At 40.4% G+C, this 18,796-nt stretch overlaps 1 protein-coding gene and 1 non-coding gene across 6 annotated transcripts in view; both read left to right on the plus strand.

The window, feature by feature from the left end:
- LOC118370232 (nck-associated protein 5-like) overlaps window positions 1-18,796 on the plus strand; it is a 189,520-nt gene that overhangs the window by 89,873 nt on the left and 80,851 nt on the right. For 4 of the 5 annotated variants that reach the window (XM_052499227.1, XM_052499226.1, XM_052499228.1 and 1 more), the window contains one exon: window positions 1,019-1,082. In XM_052499227.1, coding sequence (XP_052355187.1) covers window positions 1,019-1,082 — 64 coding nt within the window. Of the gene's footprint in view, window positions 1-1,018; window positions 1,083-6,939; window positions 7,018-18,796 lie in introns of those variants that run through there. The other variant, XM_035755150.1, reaches the window with a different exon arrangement.
- trnaa-cgc (transfer RNA alanine (anticodon CGC)) lies at window positions 1,862-1,935 on the plus strand. Its single transcript has one exon. It is a non-coding gene; the product is annotated as a tRNA-Ala (tRNA).

The following is an 18,796-nucleotide window of genomic DNA, read 5'->3' on the forward strand; positions in this document are numbered from 1 at the left end:
CCTACAAACTACTAATTCAATGGGGACTTCAACATCCATATTCATCTACTATATCCATATTCATCTACTACTACCTTGGTAGTCTTTTTAACACAGGACTTTCCCCAGGTGAGTCAAAGAAGAAACTCATTGTTTGGAGTCTCAGCGCAATTCCGATGCCGTGAAATTGCCCTATTTCTGATACTAAGAGTTATTTTGTAGGCTAACAATGGTGGCTGGTGGGCTATGAAACCACAGCATTACAGTACCTCTTCTAGTTTCTTGCCTTTGGATATGTTGCTAATATGGAAGGTATGACTTGCCTAAAGGAGTTGTCTGTTGCTTCCAGACAGGTAGCTACAGTAATATGGAATACTAAGCGTTGTTTTGTGGGGTAACAATATGATGGTGGCTGGCTCGCATTGAAACCGCAGCAGGACAATTCCTCTTGTCTGTAGCTTTCAAACATGTTACAGTATGTTGTTAATTAATATGGAAGGCATGCCTGGCCGAGAGAACTGTTAGTCAGTCAGGCAGTGATACCTTGGGAAAAGCTCTAAAGAGGCCATCGTTATCAGTGCCAGTACATGAGCGCGCCACTTCCTCTCATTAGCAAAATGATCGAGCTCGCGTGAGATTGGGGGGCTTGTCTGTCCTACAGTTTTCATAGAAATAGAACGCTAGACATTGTATCTCTATGACTGAGTGGATGTTTATGGTTGTCAAAGTGGAATGCTTTTCGTGCTGTTTGTGTGCAATTTTTGTCAAGGCGTAGGCTAGTGTGTCTCTGTTTAGTGTGTAGTGTCTAGTTGCTGCCCCCTATACCCTTTCTGTTTGATGTTTGTTGACGTGTTGGTAAACCACAGTGCTGTTAGCTAGTTGTCTGGCAGAACACAGTGTGTGGAGCACTGACAGAGAGAGGTGGCAGGCCTGCCTGACTGTGTCCCAATGAAAAACGATCAGCTATTCACTTGCTTCTCTCTCTCTCTCTCTCTCTCTCTCTCTCTCTCTCTCTCTCTCTCTCTCTCTCTGTGTTCAGGGAGAAGCTGGCCGTGGCTCGCCTGCAGAGGGAAGTCGCACGAAGCAAAAGCGAAGGAACAATGGTACTGTTGATGCTCTGTCTTACACACAGACACACCACACCACACACACACATTATCAGTCTTAAACCCACAGCCCACAGTTGTAGGCATACCAGTCCTGCTCGGTCATCGACCAAGGTCACTGCACTGCTAACTTTCCTCAACCAAAAACATATATTTACGTTGGGTCTTGCAGCACTATTCCGGGTGGCAATTCTAGGTCTTGCTCCCATCGCCATGGTATTATCAACCCATATTATGGCTCATTAGTGCTGCAGATTTCAGGGATGACGTCAAATGTAGGGCTTAAACACACACGCACACACAGACACACACAGTGGTTGTATAACAAGGGGAAAGCAGACCAGGGAGCCAGTCATGCTGACGCAGAGGGCAAGAGGTAGGGTTCGCAGAGAGTGGACTGACAGTGTGAGAGAGCAGATACCAGCTGACCATGTTCTCTAGAGCGACAGCCAGGCCTTGGACGCAGCTGTTTAGAACCGCAGTAAAGCCCCAAATAGCATCATAAAAGAGCGCTATGGCAGCAATCCTAAAGCGGACTTGAGATTTACATACTCTAGGATCACCATATCTACAATGCTTTTTCATGGTGCTAGTGGTCATGAGTTCCAGCATTCTAGAAGTCCGGCTGAGAATACAGAGTTAACAGCCTGGGCTCGTGACACTAAAATACAGTAGAACAGACATGGATATGAACAACACTATATACTGTATAGAGTGGCAAGCATACGCATCATGACAATGGCCGCATACTGTACATAGCCTTCTTTGTATAGATGGTCCTGTATGGCTCAGTTGGTAGAGCATGGTGCTCGCACTGCCAGGGTTGTGGGTTTGATTCCCACATGGGACCAGTATGAAAATGTATGCACTTATTGCTGTAAGTTGCTCTGGATAAAAACATGCGCTAAATGACGATGTCGATGGTAAGAGAAATGTTTATCGGAAGCACCCTATGGAGTCTTTGGAAAAGACTTGGATGTTAGTTTGTGACTGTGAAGAACGACCTACCCAGTGTATTGATTTCTGCATTGCGGTTCCTGAGGCATGCTGTAGCTGTCTGCAAGGTCAGACGTGACCATGCAATCAGAGTCACATGTGTCTTAACACAGTGCAGGCTCTCGCTGTTGAGGCTCACTGTAGCAAATCCCATACGGTCCCAGCACAAGAGAAGGAAGTTCCCACATAGCTCTTATCTCAGGCTCCATTGGGAAACTCTGTGTGTCAGCACCTCGTCCTGTAGTCAGTCAGACTAAGAGACTGATTAGCCTCTGACCTTAGTGAAGAGCTAGGAGGGAAATATCTACTGCCTGGCTGTGCGAGGCTTTCTCTGAGTACTGCTTCTTCGAGTCATGAGAGTGGATGCCATGCTAATTACAACTCCGGGTGTGTTTGTGAGGAAAGGGGGGTGGAGGAGGGATGAGTTATCTATGCCAGACAGGAGGAGGGGAAGGGAGTGGTAAAAGAAGAATGTGGGGTGTGTGTGTGTCTCTCTGAGCTCCATTTTGAAATTGGGATTATCCCTCCTCTCACACACACATGCCTGGAAGATGCTCCTCTCCTCTGGGAGCTCAGGCATGGTCTTTAGGGTCTTTAATAGAAATCAAACAAGAGGGCTGCATCAGGGAGATAATTGTTAATGTGATAGCAAGGTGAAATAGAGAGTAACCTCCTCACACACACAGATAAGTAATGATATACAGATACCAACACAGACACACACACAGCCTCCAGAAGACGACAGATTAAATGCTGTAGACTTTGAAGTGTGCATCTCTGACCCTCCTCTTTAACTAGTTATGCTCTCTTCTCCGTGGAGGGAGGTAGGGTTTTGATTTTGTAAAAAAACACTCAATGTTAATACTTCTGAGTAACAAGTCTTAACTTTAGCTAGTGTTTTAAATTGGGGGGTACAGTTGCGCAAAACCATGGCAACTGCCAATGACATGGGCCTTAGACTTATGTATCATTCTTCATTGGGTAATTTAACGTTTGTTATCAGAACTTAAACTGCAGGAGTTTGTAAAAAAGCAATACATATGTATCAAGTGTCTCAGAGTAGGAGTGGTGATCTAGGATCAGTTTCTCACCCTGTCCATGTAACCCTATTCAAATCAGCACTCCTACTCAGAGACACTTGATAGATATGGCCCCTGGTCTTCTAAATGAGAATTGTGGTTAAGATACTGAGTCCCTATATGATAGACATGACTTATATGCATTGGTTTATTGGTTATAAGGAGATGTTGTTATAGCCATACCTGCCAGGCCTTGAAAGTGCTGTGTACTGCTTAAACATTATCTTAAGCCCTGCAGGGTGTTTAATCAGCCAGCCCCACCCAGCCACCTTCCGTTCAAACTCAGCCAGGAAGAAAAACACTGGATCCCCCACAAGGTATTTGATGATGAGCTCTGGTAACTGGTCGTGTTTATGCTCAGAGAAGGCAGAACACAGGCCCAGTCACTCCAACAAGCATGGCCTGTCTTTCTCCAGTCAAACCCTCTCATTCAGTACCAGTCGCTGCTGTGGGTTTCCCCTGGAATTCAGAATTCTGGAATTCTTCACATCGAAGCCAGCCCAGATAGAGAGAGAGGAGTATTTGGGCTTGGCTGGCTGGCTGGGGAGGGAGAGAGCGAGAGGGGGAGGGAGAGGGGGGAGAGAGAGAAGTTTTTTTTTTAATGTGTGGCTTCTGAGGTCGCTCGGTGCTGCGGCTGAGATTATGACCACTGGAAGCGGCTGTCTAAACAACGTGGGAAAATAAACGCTGCACTTTGTGTGAAACACACTTTTTTTTTGAGGCACACCATGGTATCACAGCTTAATAGACCCATCATGAAGTGTAGATGCGTACAGCTTGCATGCACAGACACATTCACACACGTGCAAGTCTACACACACACACACACACACACACACACACACACACACACACACACACACTCACACACACTATATTTCTCCTTCCTTGATTACTGCATGCGATTCGCTCACGCTTGAATGAAACTCAAGCGAAAGGAATTGAAACATTCTCTCATCAGCATTGCATTGGAGGCTATTCAGCAGTCTCATCTACTCCAAAGGATCCAAATGCACCAGTGGTAATTCATGGGGGAAAATGCACTTAAGATAAACTGTTACGAGTCTTAAAAGAGATCTGGACAAACACACAGTGCAGTAGGCCAAATGGATGATGAACCAAATGAGTGTGCCTATGCATTCTAGCTATAAGCTCTCCATTAGTGGAACAGAGAGAAAGGGATTGCATAGTGAGTTGAAGCAATAGAAATAGCATTACTTTTATTCTAGAATTGTGCTAGTATAATAGCCTACTTCCATTCTATAGTATTTCCTTGTATGTCTATGGTTGAAGTCTGTGTGGTGGACTGACGTCTGTGTGGAGACAGCATGGAGATGCCTTTGACAGCTGTTTGGAGGATCTTTGTCACTGGTGAGGGACTGGGGACCGAGGGGACCGCTGGGAACTCAGGTGCTGTCTCTACAGATTGGGGCTTATCAGCCATGTGCTGGGAGAGAGGGATCCCAGTGATGGCTGTCACCCCTCGTCACCCATCTCAATGTGCGAAACCACTATGGGGAGCATCACTGGGATCCCTCTCTCCCATAGTGGTTTCACTCATTGAGATGGGTGACAGCCAAGCTTAAATCGCATCTCCACAGAGCCAGCAGTCTCTGGACGGAGCACGTGTGGTGGGGTGGGGGGGTTGGGGTGTGTGTGTGCTTACGTTTCTGCGCGCGCGTGTGTGCCTTAAGTTTCTGTGTGTGTGTGTGTGCCTCTCTTTTGTCTCTCTCTCTTTTTCTTTCTATCTCTCTCTTTCTCATTCTCTGTGTGGATGGACAGGGTGTGGGTCCCTTGGCAATGATAAATGGGCCACTCATACGGTTTACCATATCCCGGGGTTTGTGTATACTGTACATCCGGAGTGGCTGCCTACGTGAGAGCAATAGCCAGGCTCTAACGTAATGGTTTGCCCTGCATGATAATTGAATTTATGGACTCCCTAGGGACCTGTGGGGCAGTGATTTCTAGGGAATAGCATGAGGTTCAGTTTACACCATCCTCTGTATTTTGAAGATAAGTATTATTGTAGCAAATGGCCATGTTCAAGAATATAATCATATTTGATATTGCAATTTAAATATGGATTTTATGGTAATTGTTCTCTGCTCAATGTACCAAGGGCAGGGCTACTACTAAGAACCTACCTGAAATTAAATTGTTATTTAGAAAATGTAGTATTTCAGTGCAATTAGGCTAAGAGAGTAAAGGCACTTCAGGCAAACATGCTACATGGTTTGCTACATGACATGCTACATGACATGCTACATGATCTGCTACATGATGACATGAGACATGACATGCTACATGATGACATGCTACATTACATGCTACATGACATGCTACTTTTTAAAGCATTTGGTTGTTGTTGTTGTCATAATAGCATGTAAATACCTGTATTCTGTATTGTAGTGAACACACATTGTTTAGCCTACAGTTTGCCAGTCAGACAAATCCCCTTGTTACACTTCTTCCAGCAGAATCCAGGCTGGTCAATATACTGCCAGCCTGGCAGGCAGACAGGCAGACAGTAAACTGCATGTATTATTGATGAAGGAGGAGGAAACTGCACGGGGCTTTGTGTCCCTGATGTTTGTGTTGCGGTACTGGGCCAAGGAGATATTCTCCAGACCTTTGATGCAGCGAGAGCCTCCCAGCCTCATACTGAGGTGCACTGTGTAATGAAGAGATTATTGAGTGAGAGAGGGGCACACACACACACACACACACACACACACACACACACACACACACACACACACACACACACACATACTACCCTCTCTCTCCTGACCCCCCCCCCCACACACACACACACACACACACACACACACACACACACACACACACACACACACACACACACACACACACACACACACACACACACACACACACACACACACACACACACACACACACACACACACACACACACTGATAACATTGCACAGACTGCAGCTGGCGCACAATGTGGCCTTGAGAGACGCAGTCGTCTCTAATTAATTTAAAATCTCCTCCGGATCATGGAGGGGTATCAGGGGGTTACGGAAGGTCCAGTAATTCACTACTGAGAACCCTGTCTGTCTGTCCCTTATGAATAAATGACAACACAATGCTGTAGAATTACACGGCCATGCTAGGACTGTGTAATTTTACTGTAGCATGGAGCAATCAAGACCAGTTACATATGCTGTATATTATGACAGGGACATGATTTGAAGTTAGGATTCTATGTTTATATCATATGTATATATTTTGATAATGATGGATCGTATGCATACACCCAGCTCCATATCCCGGGCCTTGTTTCACAGGGGTTGGGTTAAATGCGGAAGACGCAGTTTGGTTGAATGTATTCTAGGTAGTCCAATGTTTCACTCTTCACCGAACAATGCTGTAGTAATATTTGGATGAAATCACTGGCCTTGCTTATTTCCCCGCCCTACCTTCCCAGGTAATAGGATGATAATCCCATTGAGTTCAAAGTTAATCCTGAATACCCAGCTACAATCCCTAGGCAGAGCCACTCTCCAAACCTTGAGGAGTCAGCAGGACCATAATGCATCTCATCTGACAGGTTATATGCCTGATAAGAGTAAAGGAGACATTAAATGTGACAAAAGTAACCGATTCATTATTGTTCTAGGATCAGTTTTCCCTTTTAGATCCTAATGAATACGATCATATGGACAAGGAGGACTTGATCCTAGATCAGCACTCCTACTCTGAGACACATTGTGTATATGGGCCTTGACAGATATGTTTTTTTGGGAAGAGAAGGCCATCTACTGGACAGAGAGGGAAGAACATCCGTGCAGACAGGTTACTGCCATGCAAGCTAATCATAATCAGAGGTATAATCCTTTTGTTTGTCACTTGAGACATCAAAGTAAATATTGCTTTAGAAAGAATGCTTATGCTAGTTTTTCTACTGATTGCCTGAACAGTTTTCCTCACATCGAGTTGATCCTCTTTTTGACAATACTGAATGTCGTCTAGTCTAGCTGCAGCTTAATGTTCAGCTTAATGTTCGTGGTTGGTATTAGCACGTTAGAGTATGCTTTCAATTATCCGGCTTGCTATCACTGGGCAAGGCCAATTGCCATACGCATATAAAGTCTGTGGACAGTAAATACTTCAGCTGTGAAATACTGTAATGTCTCGCTAGGATTTTCTGGCAACATAAAGATATGTTAAAGTTGGATTTAACGGATCTGGGCCTTGTTAAATGGCAGAAATTATACATTGAACAAAAGCAGAAGACTGCCTTTAATATAATGTATGCTGTTATAAGTGTGTTGTTGTCGAAGCTCTTGGCAAGGCTTAGTATGCAGACGTAGGTTCGGCGGTCCAACTTGCACCCTATTCCCTATGTAGTGCACTACTTTTGACCAGGGCCCTTAGAGAGATTATCGAGTAGTATGTAGGGAATAGGGTGCCATTTGGGGCTGATCCATTTTTTTATTTTTTATTGCATGGTTGTTGTGCCTGGGGTGTTTTTAAGTAGATGTGGTGAACAAAAGGCAGGGACAATGGACAATTGTAGGAACCCAGGCCAAATCACTGAACAGTGTCATTTGCAGTTGTGTTTGAGGCAAATTGGACCTTTGCATATAAAGGTGATTTTAACATACAGTAAACATCTTTAGGCAATTAGTGTGGGTATTTGAACAATCGGTCGACACATTTTTTATGTCAAGTCATATAAGTTGCAATAAGTCCAGTACAATATGTTTTGTCAATTGGCTTTTAACTCCTTGAATCCCTTAAATATTAGATCAAAATACCGCAATTTACCTTTAATTTTCTGATTTAGATATTTTTGTTTAAACCTGTTTATGTTAGAGTTGGCTCATTCTTATGATAGAAAACCCATCTCTTCTGAAAGAGAAAAGGTCTAGTTTCCAAAAAGGTCACTAAACTTTCTAAAGCGATTACTCAAACTCATGTTCAGTTGTTCAACTCCGGTCTAACTAGTCATGGTGAAGGAACTCATTTGGGTTTGGTCCAGCTCTAACTTGGCACCAGCCCTGTGATAGTGGGTTTATGTTCCTGCAGTGGCGTGTTATTTACGGCAGCCATTACCTGTGATGGAGAGGCTCCCTGGTGCGTAAAAGCCGCTCCACATAGTATCCCTGGATTTACGGCCGTGTTGAAGAGCTGGGGCTGGTTTTAGTTGTGAATAGGGTTTAATGCTCAACTGCTTCAGCGGATTAAAGTCTTGGACCAAGTCACAGAGTTAGAGTGAAACATGGTTATTTATTGGACGGCTTCAACTCTAACACACTGGCCTCACAACTGAAGGAGCCAAAAGCCCCCCTTGAGAAAAAAACTGTTTTATCATTGTTTTGTATTTAATTTATTATTATATTTTTTTTGTCTGGAAACTGTCCTGGTTGTGGTGTTGCAGTAGCGTGGGGCACCTTTTTCATTCAGTGTTACTTTGTCTTTCTCTTTTAGACATTAACATGTTTTAATTGTTGTCATTTAGCAAACACTCTTATCCAGAGCAACTTACAGTTAGTGCATCCATCTTAAGACAACCACATATCTTAGTCATCAATACCATAGGGGGGGTCAAGTGCGAGTGTTAGGCACTTTGGGGGGAGGGGGAGAGGTGGTACGAGGAAGGGTGCTGTGGGATTATTTAAGATACTCTTTGAAGAAGTAGGGTTTCAAATGTAATGTCTAGGAGCAGGGTAATAGTGACAATGGGTAGGGTATATGGGTTGTTTTGGTATTCACACTAACCATTAGTAGTGTCTAGGGGTAGGGTATATGGGTTGTTTTGGTATTCACACTAACCATTAGTAGTGTCTAGGGGTAGGGTATATGGGTTGTTTTGGTATTCACACTAACCATTAGTAGTGTCTAGGGGTAGGGTATATGGGTTGTTTTGGTATTCACACTAACCATTAGTAGTGTCTAGGGGTAGGGTATATGGGTTGTTTTGGTATTCACACTAACCATTAGTAGTGTCTAGGGGTAGGGTATATGGGTTGTTTTGGTATTCACACTAACCATTAGTAGTGTCTAGGGGTAGGGTATATGGGTTGTTTTGGTATTCACACTAACCATTAGTAGTGTCTAGGGGTAGGGTATATGGGTTGTTTTGGTATTCACACTAACCATTAGTGTCTAGGGGTAGGGTATATGGGTTGTTTTGGTATTCACACTAACCATTAGTAGTGTCTAGGGGTTGATTTGATATTCACACTAACCATTAGTAGTGTCTAGGGGTAGGGTATAGGGGTTGATAGGGGTTGATTTGATATTCACACTAACCATTAGTAGTGTCTAGGGGTAGGGTATATGGATTGTTTTGGTATTCACACTAACCATTAGTAGTGTCTAGGGGTAGGGTATATGGGTTGTTTTGGTATTCACACTAACCATTAGTAGTGTCTAGGGGTAGGGTATATGGGTTGTTTTGGTATTCACACTAACCATTAGTAGTGTCTAGGGGTAGGGTATATGGGTTGTTTTGGTATTCACACTAACCATTAGTAGTGTCTAGGGGTTGATTTGATATTCACACTAACCATTAGTAGTGTCTAGGGGTAGGGTATAGGGGTTGATAGGGGTTGATTTGATATTCACACTAACCATTAGTAGTGTCTAGGGGTAGGGTATATGGATTGTTTTGGTATTCACACTAACCATTAGTAGTGTCTAGGGGTAGGGTATATGGGTTGTTTTGGTATTCACACTAACCATTAGTAGTGTCTAGGGGTAGGGTATATGGGTTGTTTTGGTATTCACACTAACCATTAGTAGTGTCTAGGGGTTGATTTGATATTCACACTAACCATTAGTAGTGTCTAGGGGTAGGGTATAGGGGTTGATAGGGGTTGATTTGATATTCACACTAACCATTAGTTGTGACTATGGGTAGGGTATTGGGGTTGATTTGATATTCACACTAACCATTAGTAGTGACTATGGGTAGGGTATAGGGGTTGATTTGATATTCACACTAACCGCTGGGGCGGCAGCGTAGCCTAGTGGTTAGAGCGTTGGACTTGTAACCGGAAGGTTGCGAGTTCAAACCCCCGAGCTGACAAGGTCGTTCTGCCCCTGAACAGGCAGTTAACCCACTGTTCCCAGGCCGTCATTGAAAATAAGAATAACTGACTTGCCTGGTTAAATAAAGGTTAAAAAAAAGGTTAAAAAAAAATAATAAAAAAAATATCACCTCCACCCTACCTGACACCCTAGACCCACTCCAATTTGCTTACCGCCCAAATAGGTCCACAGACGATGCAATCTCAACCACACTGCACACTGCCCTAACCCATCTGGACAAGAGGAATACCTATGTGAGAATGCTGTTCATCGACTACAGCTCGGCATTCAACACCAAGCTCGTCATCAAGCTCGAGACCCTGGGTCTCGACCCCGCCCTGTGCAACTGGGTACTGGACTTCCTGACGGGCCGCCCCCAGGTGGTGAGGGTAGGCAACAACATCTCCTCCCCGCTGATCCTCAACACTGGGGACCCACATGGGTGCGTTCTGAGCCCTCTCCTGTACTCCCTGTTCACCCACGACTGCGTGGCCACGCACGCCTCCAACTCAATCATCAAGTTTGCGGACGACACAACAGCTTGATTACCAACAACGACGAGACGGCCTACAGGGAGGAGGTGAGGGCCCTCGGAGTGTGGTGTCAGGAAAATAACCTCACACTCAACGTCAACAAAACTAAGGAGATGATTGTGGACTTCAGGAAACAGCAGAGGGAACACCCCCCTATCCACATCAATGGAACAGTAGTGGAGAGGGTAGCAAGTTTTAAGTTCCTCGGCATACACATCACAGACAAACTGAATTGGTCCACTCACACAGACAGCATCGTGAAGAAGGCGCAGCAGCGCCTCTTCAACCTCAGGAGGCTGAAGAAATTCGGCTTGTCACCAAAAGCACTCACAAACTTCTACAGATGCACAATTGAGAGCATCCTGGTGGGCTGTATCACCGCCTGGTACGGCAACTGCTCCGCCCTCAACCGTAAGGCTCTCCAGAGGGTAGTGAAGTCTGCACAACGCATCACCGGGGGCAAACTACCTGCCCTCCAGGACACCTACACCACCCGATGTTACAGGAAGGCCATAAAGATCATCAAGGACATCAACCACCCGAGCCACTGCCTGATCACCCCACTATCATCCAGAAGGCGAGGTCAGTACAGGTGCATCAAAGCTGGGACCGAGAGACTGAAAAACAGCTTCTATCTCAAGGCCATCAGACTGTTAAACAGCCACCACTAACATTGAGTGGCTGCTGCCAACACACTGACACTGACTCAACTCCAGACACTTTAATAATGGGAATTGATGGGAAATATATCACTAGCCACTTTAAACAATGCTACCTTATATAATGTTACTTACCCTACATTATTCATCTCATATGCATACGTATATACTGTACTCTATATCATCGACTGCATCCTTATGTAATACATGTATCACTAGCCACTTTAACTATGCCACTTTGTTTACATACCCTACATTATTCATCTCATATGTATACGTATATACTGTACTCGATACCATCTACTGCATCTTTATGTAATACATGTATCACTAGCCACTTTAACTATGCCACTTTGTTTACATACTCATCTCATATGTATATACTGTACTCGATACCATCTACTGTATCTTGCCTATGCTGCTCCGTACCATCACTCATTCATATATCCTTATATACATATTCTTTATCCCCTTACACTGTGTATAAGACAGTAGTTTTGGAATTGTTAGTTAGATTACTTGTTGGTTATTACTGCATTGTCGGAACTAGAAGCACAAGCATTTTGCTACACTCGCATTAACATCTGCTAACCATGTGTATGTGACAAATACAATTTGATTTGATTTGATTTGGTATATGGGTTGATTTGATGTACAGTTATATAGGTATTTTGATTTGAGAGTAATACAGATTTGCTATATTAAGGCCTCTGTAGTATATATTGAGGTTTGAAATGTGTCATTCATGTGGTAAGGAGCCTGGTTTGTGCTATAGTAGGCTCCTTGGTTAGTTCCTCTCCTGCACGCTGCTTGAGCTAGTGTGTTGTTCAATAGCCACTAGATGGCCCTGCAATACTTATCTTGTGAAATTGTCTGCTTTCAATTCCATCTTTGTTACCATGCAGTGGACAACCTAATGAACAAGATCTTGGTAGTATTGCATATATCAGAAATAACATAATGATGATTAAAAAGCTTTGTTAAGTTTTGCTTTTTCAAATGAACTCATGTTTTATATGTGATAGCCACGAAGGTAAATATTTTATACCTATATATCTTTTAATAGATTGCACCAATGTGTCGGAGGAAACACCGTACACCTGGCGACCTGGTCAGCGTGCACTGCACCCGGCCCGCCACAGGAGTCACTAGTGCACAGTGAGACAAGGATATCCCTGCCGGCCAAACCCTCCCTAACCCGAACGACGCTGGGCCAATTGTGCGCCGCCCCATGGGCCTCCCGGTCGCAGCCGACTGCGACAGAGCCTGGGCTCGAACCCAGAATCTCTGGTGGCACAGCTAGCACTGCGAAGCAGTGCCTTAGACCACTGCGTTACCCAGGAGGCCTCTTTTAGAGTTTCTATCCAGATGCAGTCTGACTGACCCTGTTCAGGACAACAGTACATAGAACAGACAGAAGTCAGAAGATGGGACTTGTGCTTTTATAAGATATCCATATAGGGAGATGTCCATATAGGGAGATGTCCATATAGGGAGATGTCCATATAGGGAGATGTCCATATAGGGAGATGTCCATACAGTGTCAAGAAGAAGTATGTGAACCCTTTTATAAAAGCAAAACCTGGATTTCTGCATTGGTCATACAATTTGATCTGATCTTCATCTAGGTCACAACAATAGACAAACCTACTAATAACACACAAACAATTATACGTGTTCATGTCTTTATTGAACACACTGTGTAAACATTCACAGGTCCAGGGTGGGAAAGGTATGTGAACCCTTGGATTTAATAACTGGTTGACCCTCCTTTGGCAGCAATAACCTCAACCCAAGGTGTAGTTTCGGATCAGACCTGCACAATGGTTAAGAGGGATTTTGGACCATTCCTCTTTACAAAACTGTTCCAGTTCTGCAATATTCTTGGGACGTCTGGTGTGAACTTCTTTCTTGAGGTCATGTCACAGCATCTCAATCGGGTTGAGGTCAGGACTCTGACTGGGCCATTCCAGAATACGTATTTTCTTCTGTTGAAGCCATTCTGTTGTTGATTTACTTCTGTGTTTTGTGTCATTGTCCTGTTACATCACCCAACTTCTGTTGCGCTTCAATTGACAGACAAATAGCCTAACATTCTCCTGCAAAATGTCTATATAAACTTGGGAATTCATTTTTCCGTTGATGATAGCAAGCTGTCCAGGCCCTGAGGCAGCAAAGCAGCCCAAACCATGATGCTCCCTCCACCATACTTTACAGTTGGGATGAGGTTTTGATGTTGGTGTGCTGTGCCTTTTTCTCTCCACTCATAGAGTTGTGTGTTCATTCCAAACCACTCAACTGTAGTTTAATCTGTCCACAGAATATTTTGCCAGAAGCACTGTGGAACATCCAGGTGCTCTTTTGCAAACTTCGGATGTGCAGCAATTTTATTTTTGGACAGCAGTTGCTTCTTCTGTGGTGTCCTCCCATGAACACCATTCTTGTTTATTGTTTTACATATTGAAGACTTGTCAGAAATGGTAGCATGTTCCAGAGATTAATGTAAGTCTTCAGCTGATACTCTAGGATTCTTCTTAACCTCATTGAACATGCTGTGCTCATGCAGTCATCTTTGCAGGATGGCCACTCCTAGGGAGAGTAGCAACAGTGCTGAACTTTCTCCATTTATAGATAATGTGTCTTACCGTGGACTGGTGAACATTTAGAGAAGGCTTTTAGAGATACTTTTGTAACCCTTTCCAGCTTTATGCAAGTCAACAATTCTTAATCTTAGGTCTTCTGAGATCTCTTTTGTTTGAGGCAATGCTTCTTGTGAATAGCAAACTTAAATTTTGTGAGTGTTTTTTATAGGGCAAGGCAGCGCTATCTCCAATCTCGCCTTATTGAATGGACTCCAGGTTAGCTGACTCCTGACTCCAATTAGCTTTCGGATGAGGACATTAGCCTGGGGGTTCACATACTTTTCCCAACCTGCACTGTGAATGTTTAAATGATGTATTCAATATAGACAACATATAAAAATGCTACATTTGTGAGTTACTAGTTTAAGCACACTATGTTTGTCTATTGTTGTCTTAGATGAAGATCAGATCAAATTTAATCACCAATTTATGCAGAAATCATGGTAATTCCAAGGGGTTCACATAGTTTTTCTTACCACTGTAGTAAGACATCCATATAGTAAGACATCCATATTGTAAGACTTATAGTAAGACTTATAGTAAGACATCCATATTGTAAGACTTATAGTAAGACATCCATGTTGTAAGACTTATAGTAAGACTTATAGTAAGACATCCATGTTGTAAGACTTATAGTAAGACTTATAGTAAGACATCCATATTGTAAGACTTATAGTAAGACTTATAGTAAGACATTCATATAATAAGACTTATAGTAAGACATCCATATAGTAAGAATTATAGTAAGACTTATAGTAAGACTTATATTAAGACATCCATATAGTAAGACATCCATATAGTAAGACTTCTAGTAAGACATCCATGTTGTAAGACATCCATATAGTAAGACATCCATATAGTAAGACATCCATATAGTAAGACTTATAGTAAGACATCCATATAGTAAGACATCCATATTGTAAGACTTATAGTAAGACTTATAGTAAGACATCCATATAGTAAGACTTATAGTAAGACATCCATATAGTAAGACTTATAGTAAGACATACATATTGTAAGACATATAGTAAGACATCCATATTGTAAGACATATAGTAAGACTTATAGTAAGACATCCACATAGGAAAACGTATAGTAAGAAATCCATATAGTAAGATTTATAGTAAGACATCCATCTATATATATAGTAAGGCATCCATATTGTAAGACTTATAGTAAGACATTCATATAGTAAGGCTTATAGTAAGACATCCATATTGTAAGGCTTATAGTAAGACATCCATATTGTAAGACTTATAGTAAGACATCCATGTTGTAAGACTTATAGTAAAACATTCATATAATAAGACTTATAGTAAGACATTCATATAATAAGACTTATAGTAAGACATACATGTTGTAAGACTTATAGTAAGACATCCATATAGTAAGGCATCCATATTGTAAGATTTATAGTAAGACTTATAGTAAGACATCCATATAGTAAGACATCCATATAGTAAGACTTATAGTAAGACATCCATATAGTAAGACTTATAGTAAGACATCCATATAGTAAGGCATCCATATTGTAAGATTTATAGTAAGACTTATAGTAAGACATCCATATAGTAAGACATCCATATAGTAAGACTTATAGTAAGACATCCATATAGTAAGACTTATAGTAAGACATTCATATTAATACGACTTATAGTAAGACATCCATGTTGTAAGACTTATAGTAAGACATCCATGTTGTAGGACTTATAGTAAGACATTCGTATAATAAGACTTATAGTAAAACATTCATATAATAAGACTTATAGTCAGACATTCATATAATAAGACTTATAGTAAGACATCCATGTTGTAAGACTTATAGTAAGACATCCATATAGTAAGACTTATAGTAAGACATCCATATAGTAAGACTTATAGTAAGACATCCATATAGTAAGACATCCATATAGTAAGACTTATAGTAAGACATACATATAGTAAGACTTATAGTAAGACATCCATATAGTAAGACTTATAGTAAGACATCCATATAGTAAGATTTATAGTAAGACATACATATAGTAAGACTTATAGTAAGACATCCATATTGTAAGACTTATAGGAAGACATCCATGTTGTAAGACATCCATATAGTAAGACATCCATATAGTAAGACATCCATATAGTAAGACTTATAGTAAGACATCCATATTGTAAGACTTATAGGAAGACATCCATGTTGTAAGACATCCATATAGTAAGACATCCATATAGTAAGACATCCATATAGTAAGATTTATAGTAAGACATCCATATTGTAAGACTTATAGTAAGACATCCATGTTGTAAGACATCCATATAGTAAGACATCCATATAGTAAGACATCCATATAGTAAGACTTATAGTAAGACATCCATGTTGTAAGACATCCATATTGTAAGACTTATAGTAAGACTTCTAGTAAGACATCCATGTTGTAAGACATCCATATAGTAAGACATCCATATAGTAAGATTTATAGTAAGACATCCATATTGTAAGACTTATAGTAAGACATCCATGTTGTAAGACATCCATATAGTAAGACATCCATATAGTAAGACATCCATATAGTAAGACTTATAGTAAGACATCAAATCAAATCAAATCAAATTTATTTATATAGCCCTTCGTACATCAGCTGATATCTCAAAGTGCTGTACAGAAACCCAGCCTAAAACCCCAAACAGCAAACAATGCAGGTGTAAAAGCACCTGTAAGACATCCATATTGTAAGACTTATAGTAAGACATCCATATTGAAAGACATATAGTAAGACTTATAGTAAGACATCCATATAGTAAGACTTATAGTAAGACATCCATATAGTAAGACTTATAGTAAGACATCCATATAGTAAGACTTATAGTAAGACATCCATATAGTAAGACTTATAGTAAGACATACATATTGTAAGACATATAGTAAGACATCCATATTGTAAGACATATAGTAAGACTTATAGTAAGACATCCACATAGGAAAACGTATAGTAAGAAATCCATATAGTAAGATTTATAGTAAGACATCCATCTATATATATAGTAAGGCATCCATATTGTAAGACTTATAGTAAGACATTCATATAGTAAGGCTTATAGTAAGACATCCATATTGTAAGGCTTATAGTAAGACATCCATATTGTAAGACTTATAGTAAGACATCCATGTTGTAAGACTTATAGTAAGACATTCATATAATAAGACTTATAGTAAGACATTCATATAATAAGACTTATAGTAAGACATCCATGTTGTAAGACTTATAGTAAGACTTATAGTAAGACATCCATATAGTAAGACATCCATATAGTAAGACTTATAGTAAGACATCCATATAGTAAGACTTATAGTAAGACATCCATATAGTAAGACATCCATATAGTAAGACTTATAGTAAGACATCCATATAGTAAGACATCCATATAGTAAGACTTATAGTAAGACATCCATATAGTAAGACTTATAGTAAGACATTCATATAATACGACTTATAGTAAGACATCCATGTTGTAAGACTTATAGTAAGACATCCATATAGTAAGACTTATAGTAAGACATCCATATAGTAAGACATCCATATAGTAAGACTTATAGTAAGACATCCATATAGTAAGACTTATAGTAAGACATTCATATAATACGACTTATAGTAAGACATCCATGTTGTAAGACTTATAGTAAGACATCCATGTTGTAGGACTTATAGTAAGACATTCGTATAATAAGACTTATAGTAAAACATTCATATAATAAGACTTATAGTCAGACATTCATATAATAAGACTTATAGTAAGACATCCATGTTGTAAGACTTATAGTAAGACATCCATATAGTAAGGCATCCATATTGTAAGACATCCATATTGTAAGATTTATAGTAAGACTTATAGTAAGTCATCCATATTGTAAGACTTATAGTAAGACATCCATATAGTAAGACTTATAGTAAGACATCCATATAGTAAGACTTATAGTAAGACATCCATATAGTAAGATTTATAGTAAGACATACATATAGTAAGACTTATAGTAAGACATCCATATTGTAAGACTTATAGGAAGACTTATAGTAAGACATCCATATAGTAAGACATCCATATAGTAAGACTTATAGTAAGACATCCATATAGTAAGACTTATAGTAAGACATCCATATAGTAAGACTTATAGTAAGACATCCATATAGTAAGATTTATAGTAAGACATCCATATAGTAAGATTTATAGTAAGACATCCATATAGTAAGACTTATAGTAAGACATCCATTCATATAGTAAGACTTATAGTAAGACATCCATATTGTAAGACTTATAGGAAGACTTATAGTAAAACATCCATATTGTAAGACTTATAGCAAGACTTATAGTAAGACATCCATATTGTAAGACTTATAGTAAGACATCCATATAGTAAGACTTATAGTAAGACATCCATATTGTAAGACTTATAGTAAGACATCCATATAGAAAGACTTATGGTAAGACATGCTTATAGTAAGACATCCATATTGTAAGACTTATAGTAAGACATCCATATTGTAAGACTTATAGTAAGACTTATAATAAGACATCCATATTGTAAGACTTATAGTAAGACATTCATATAAGAAAGACTTATGGACATAAGACATCCATTAGTAAGACTTATAGTAAGACTTATAGTAAGACATCCATATTGTAAGACTTATAGGAAGACTTATAGTAAGACATCCATATTGTAAGACTTATAGTAAGACATCCATATAAAGA

Source organism: Oncorhynchus keta, chromosome 37, assembly GCF_023373465.1.
Source record: "Oncorhynchus keta strain PuntledgeMale-10-30-2019 chromosome 37, Oket_V2, whole genome shotgun sequence".
Classification (NCBI taxonomy): domain Eukaryota; kingdom Metazoa; phylum Chordata; class Actinopteri; order Salmoniformes; family Salmonidae; genus Oncorhynchus; species Oncorhynchus keta.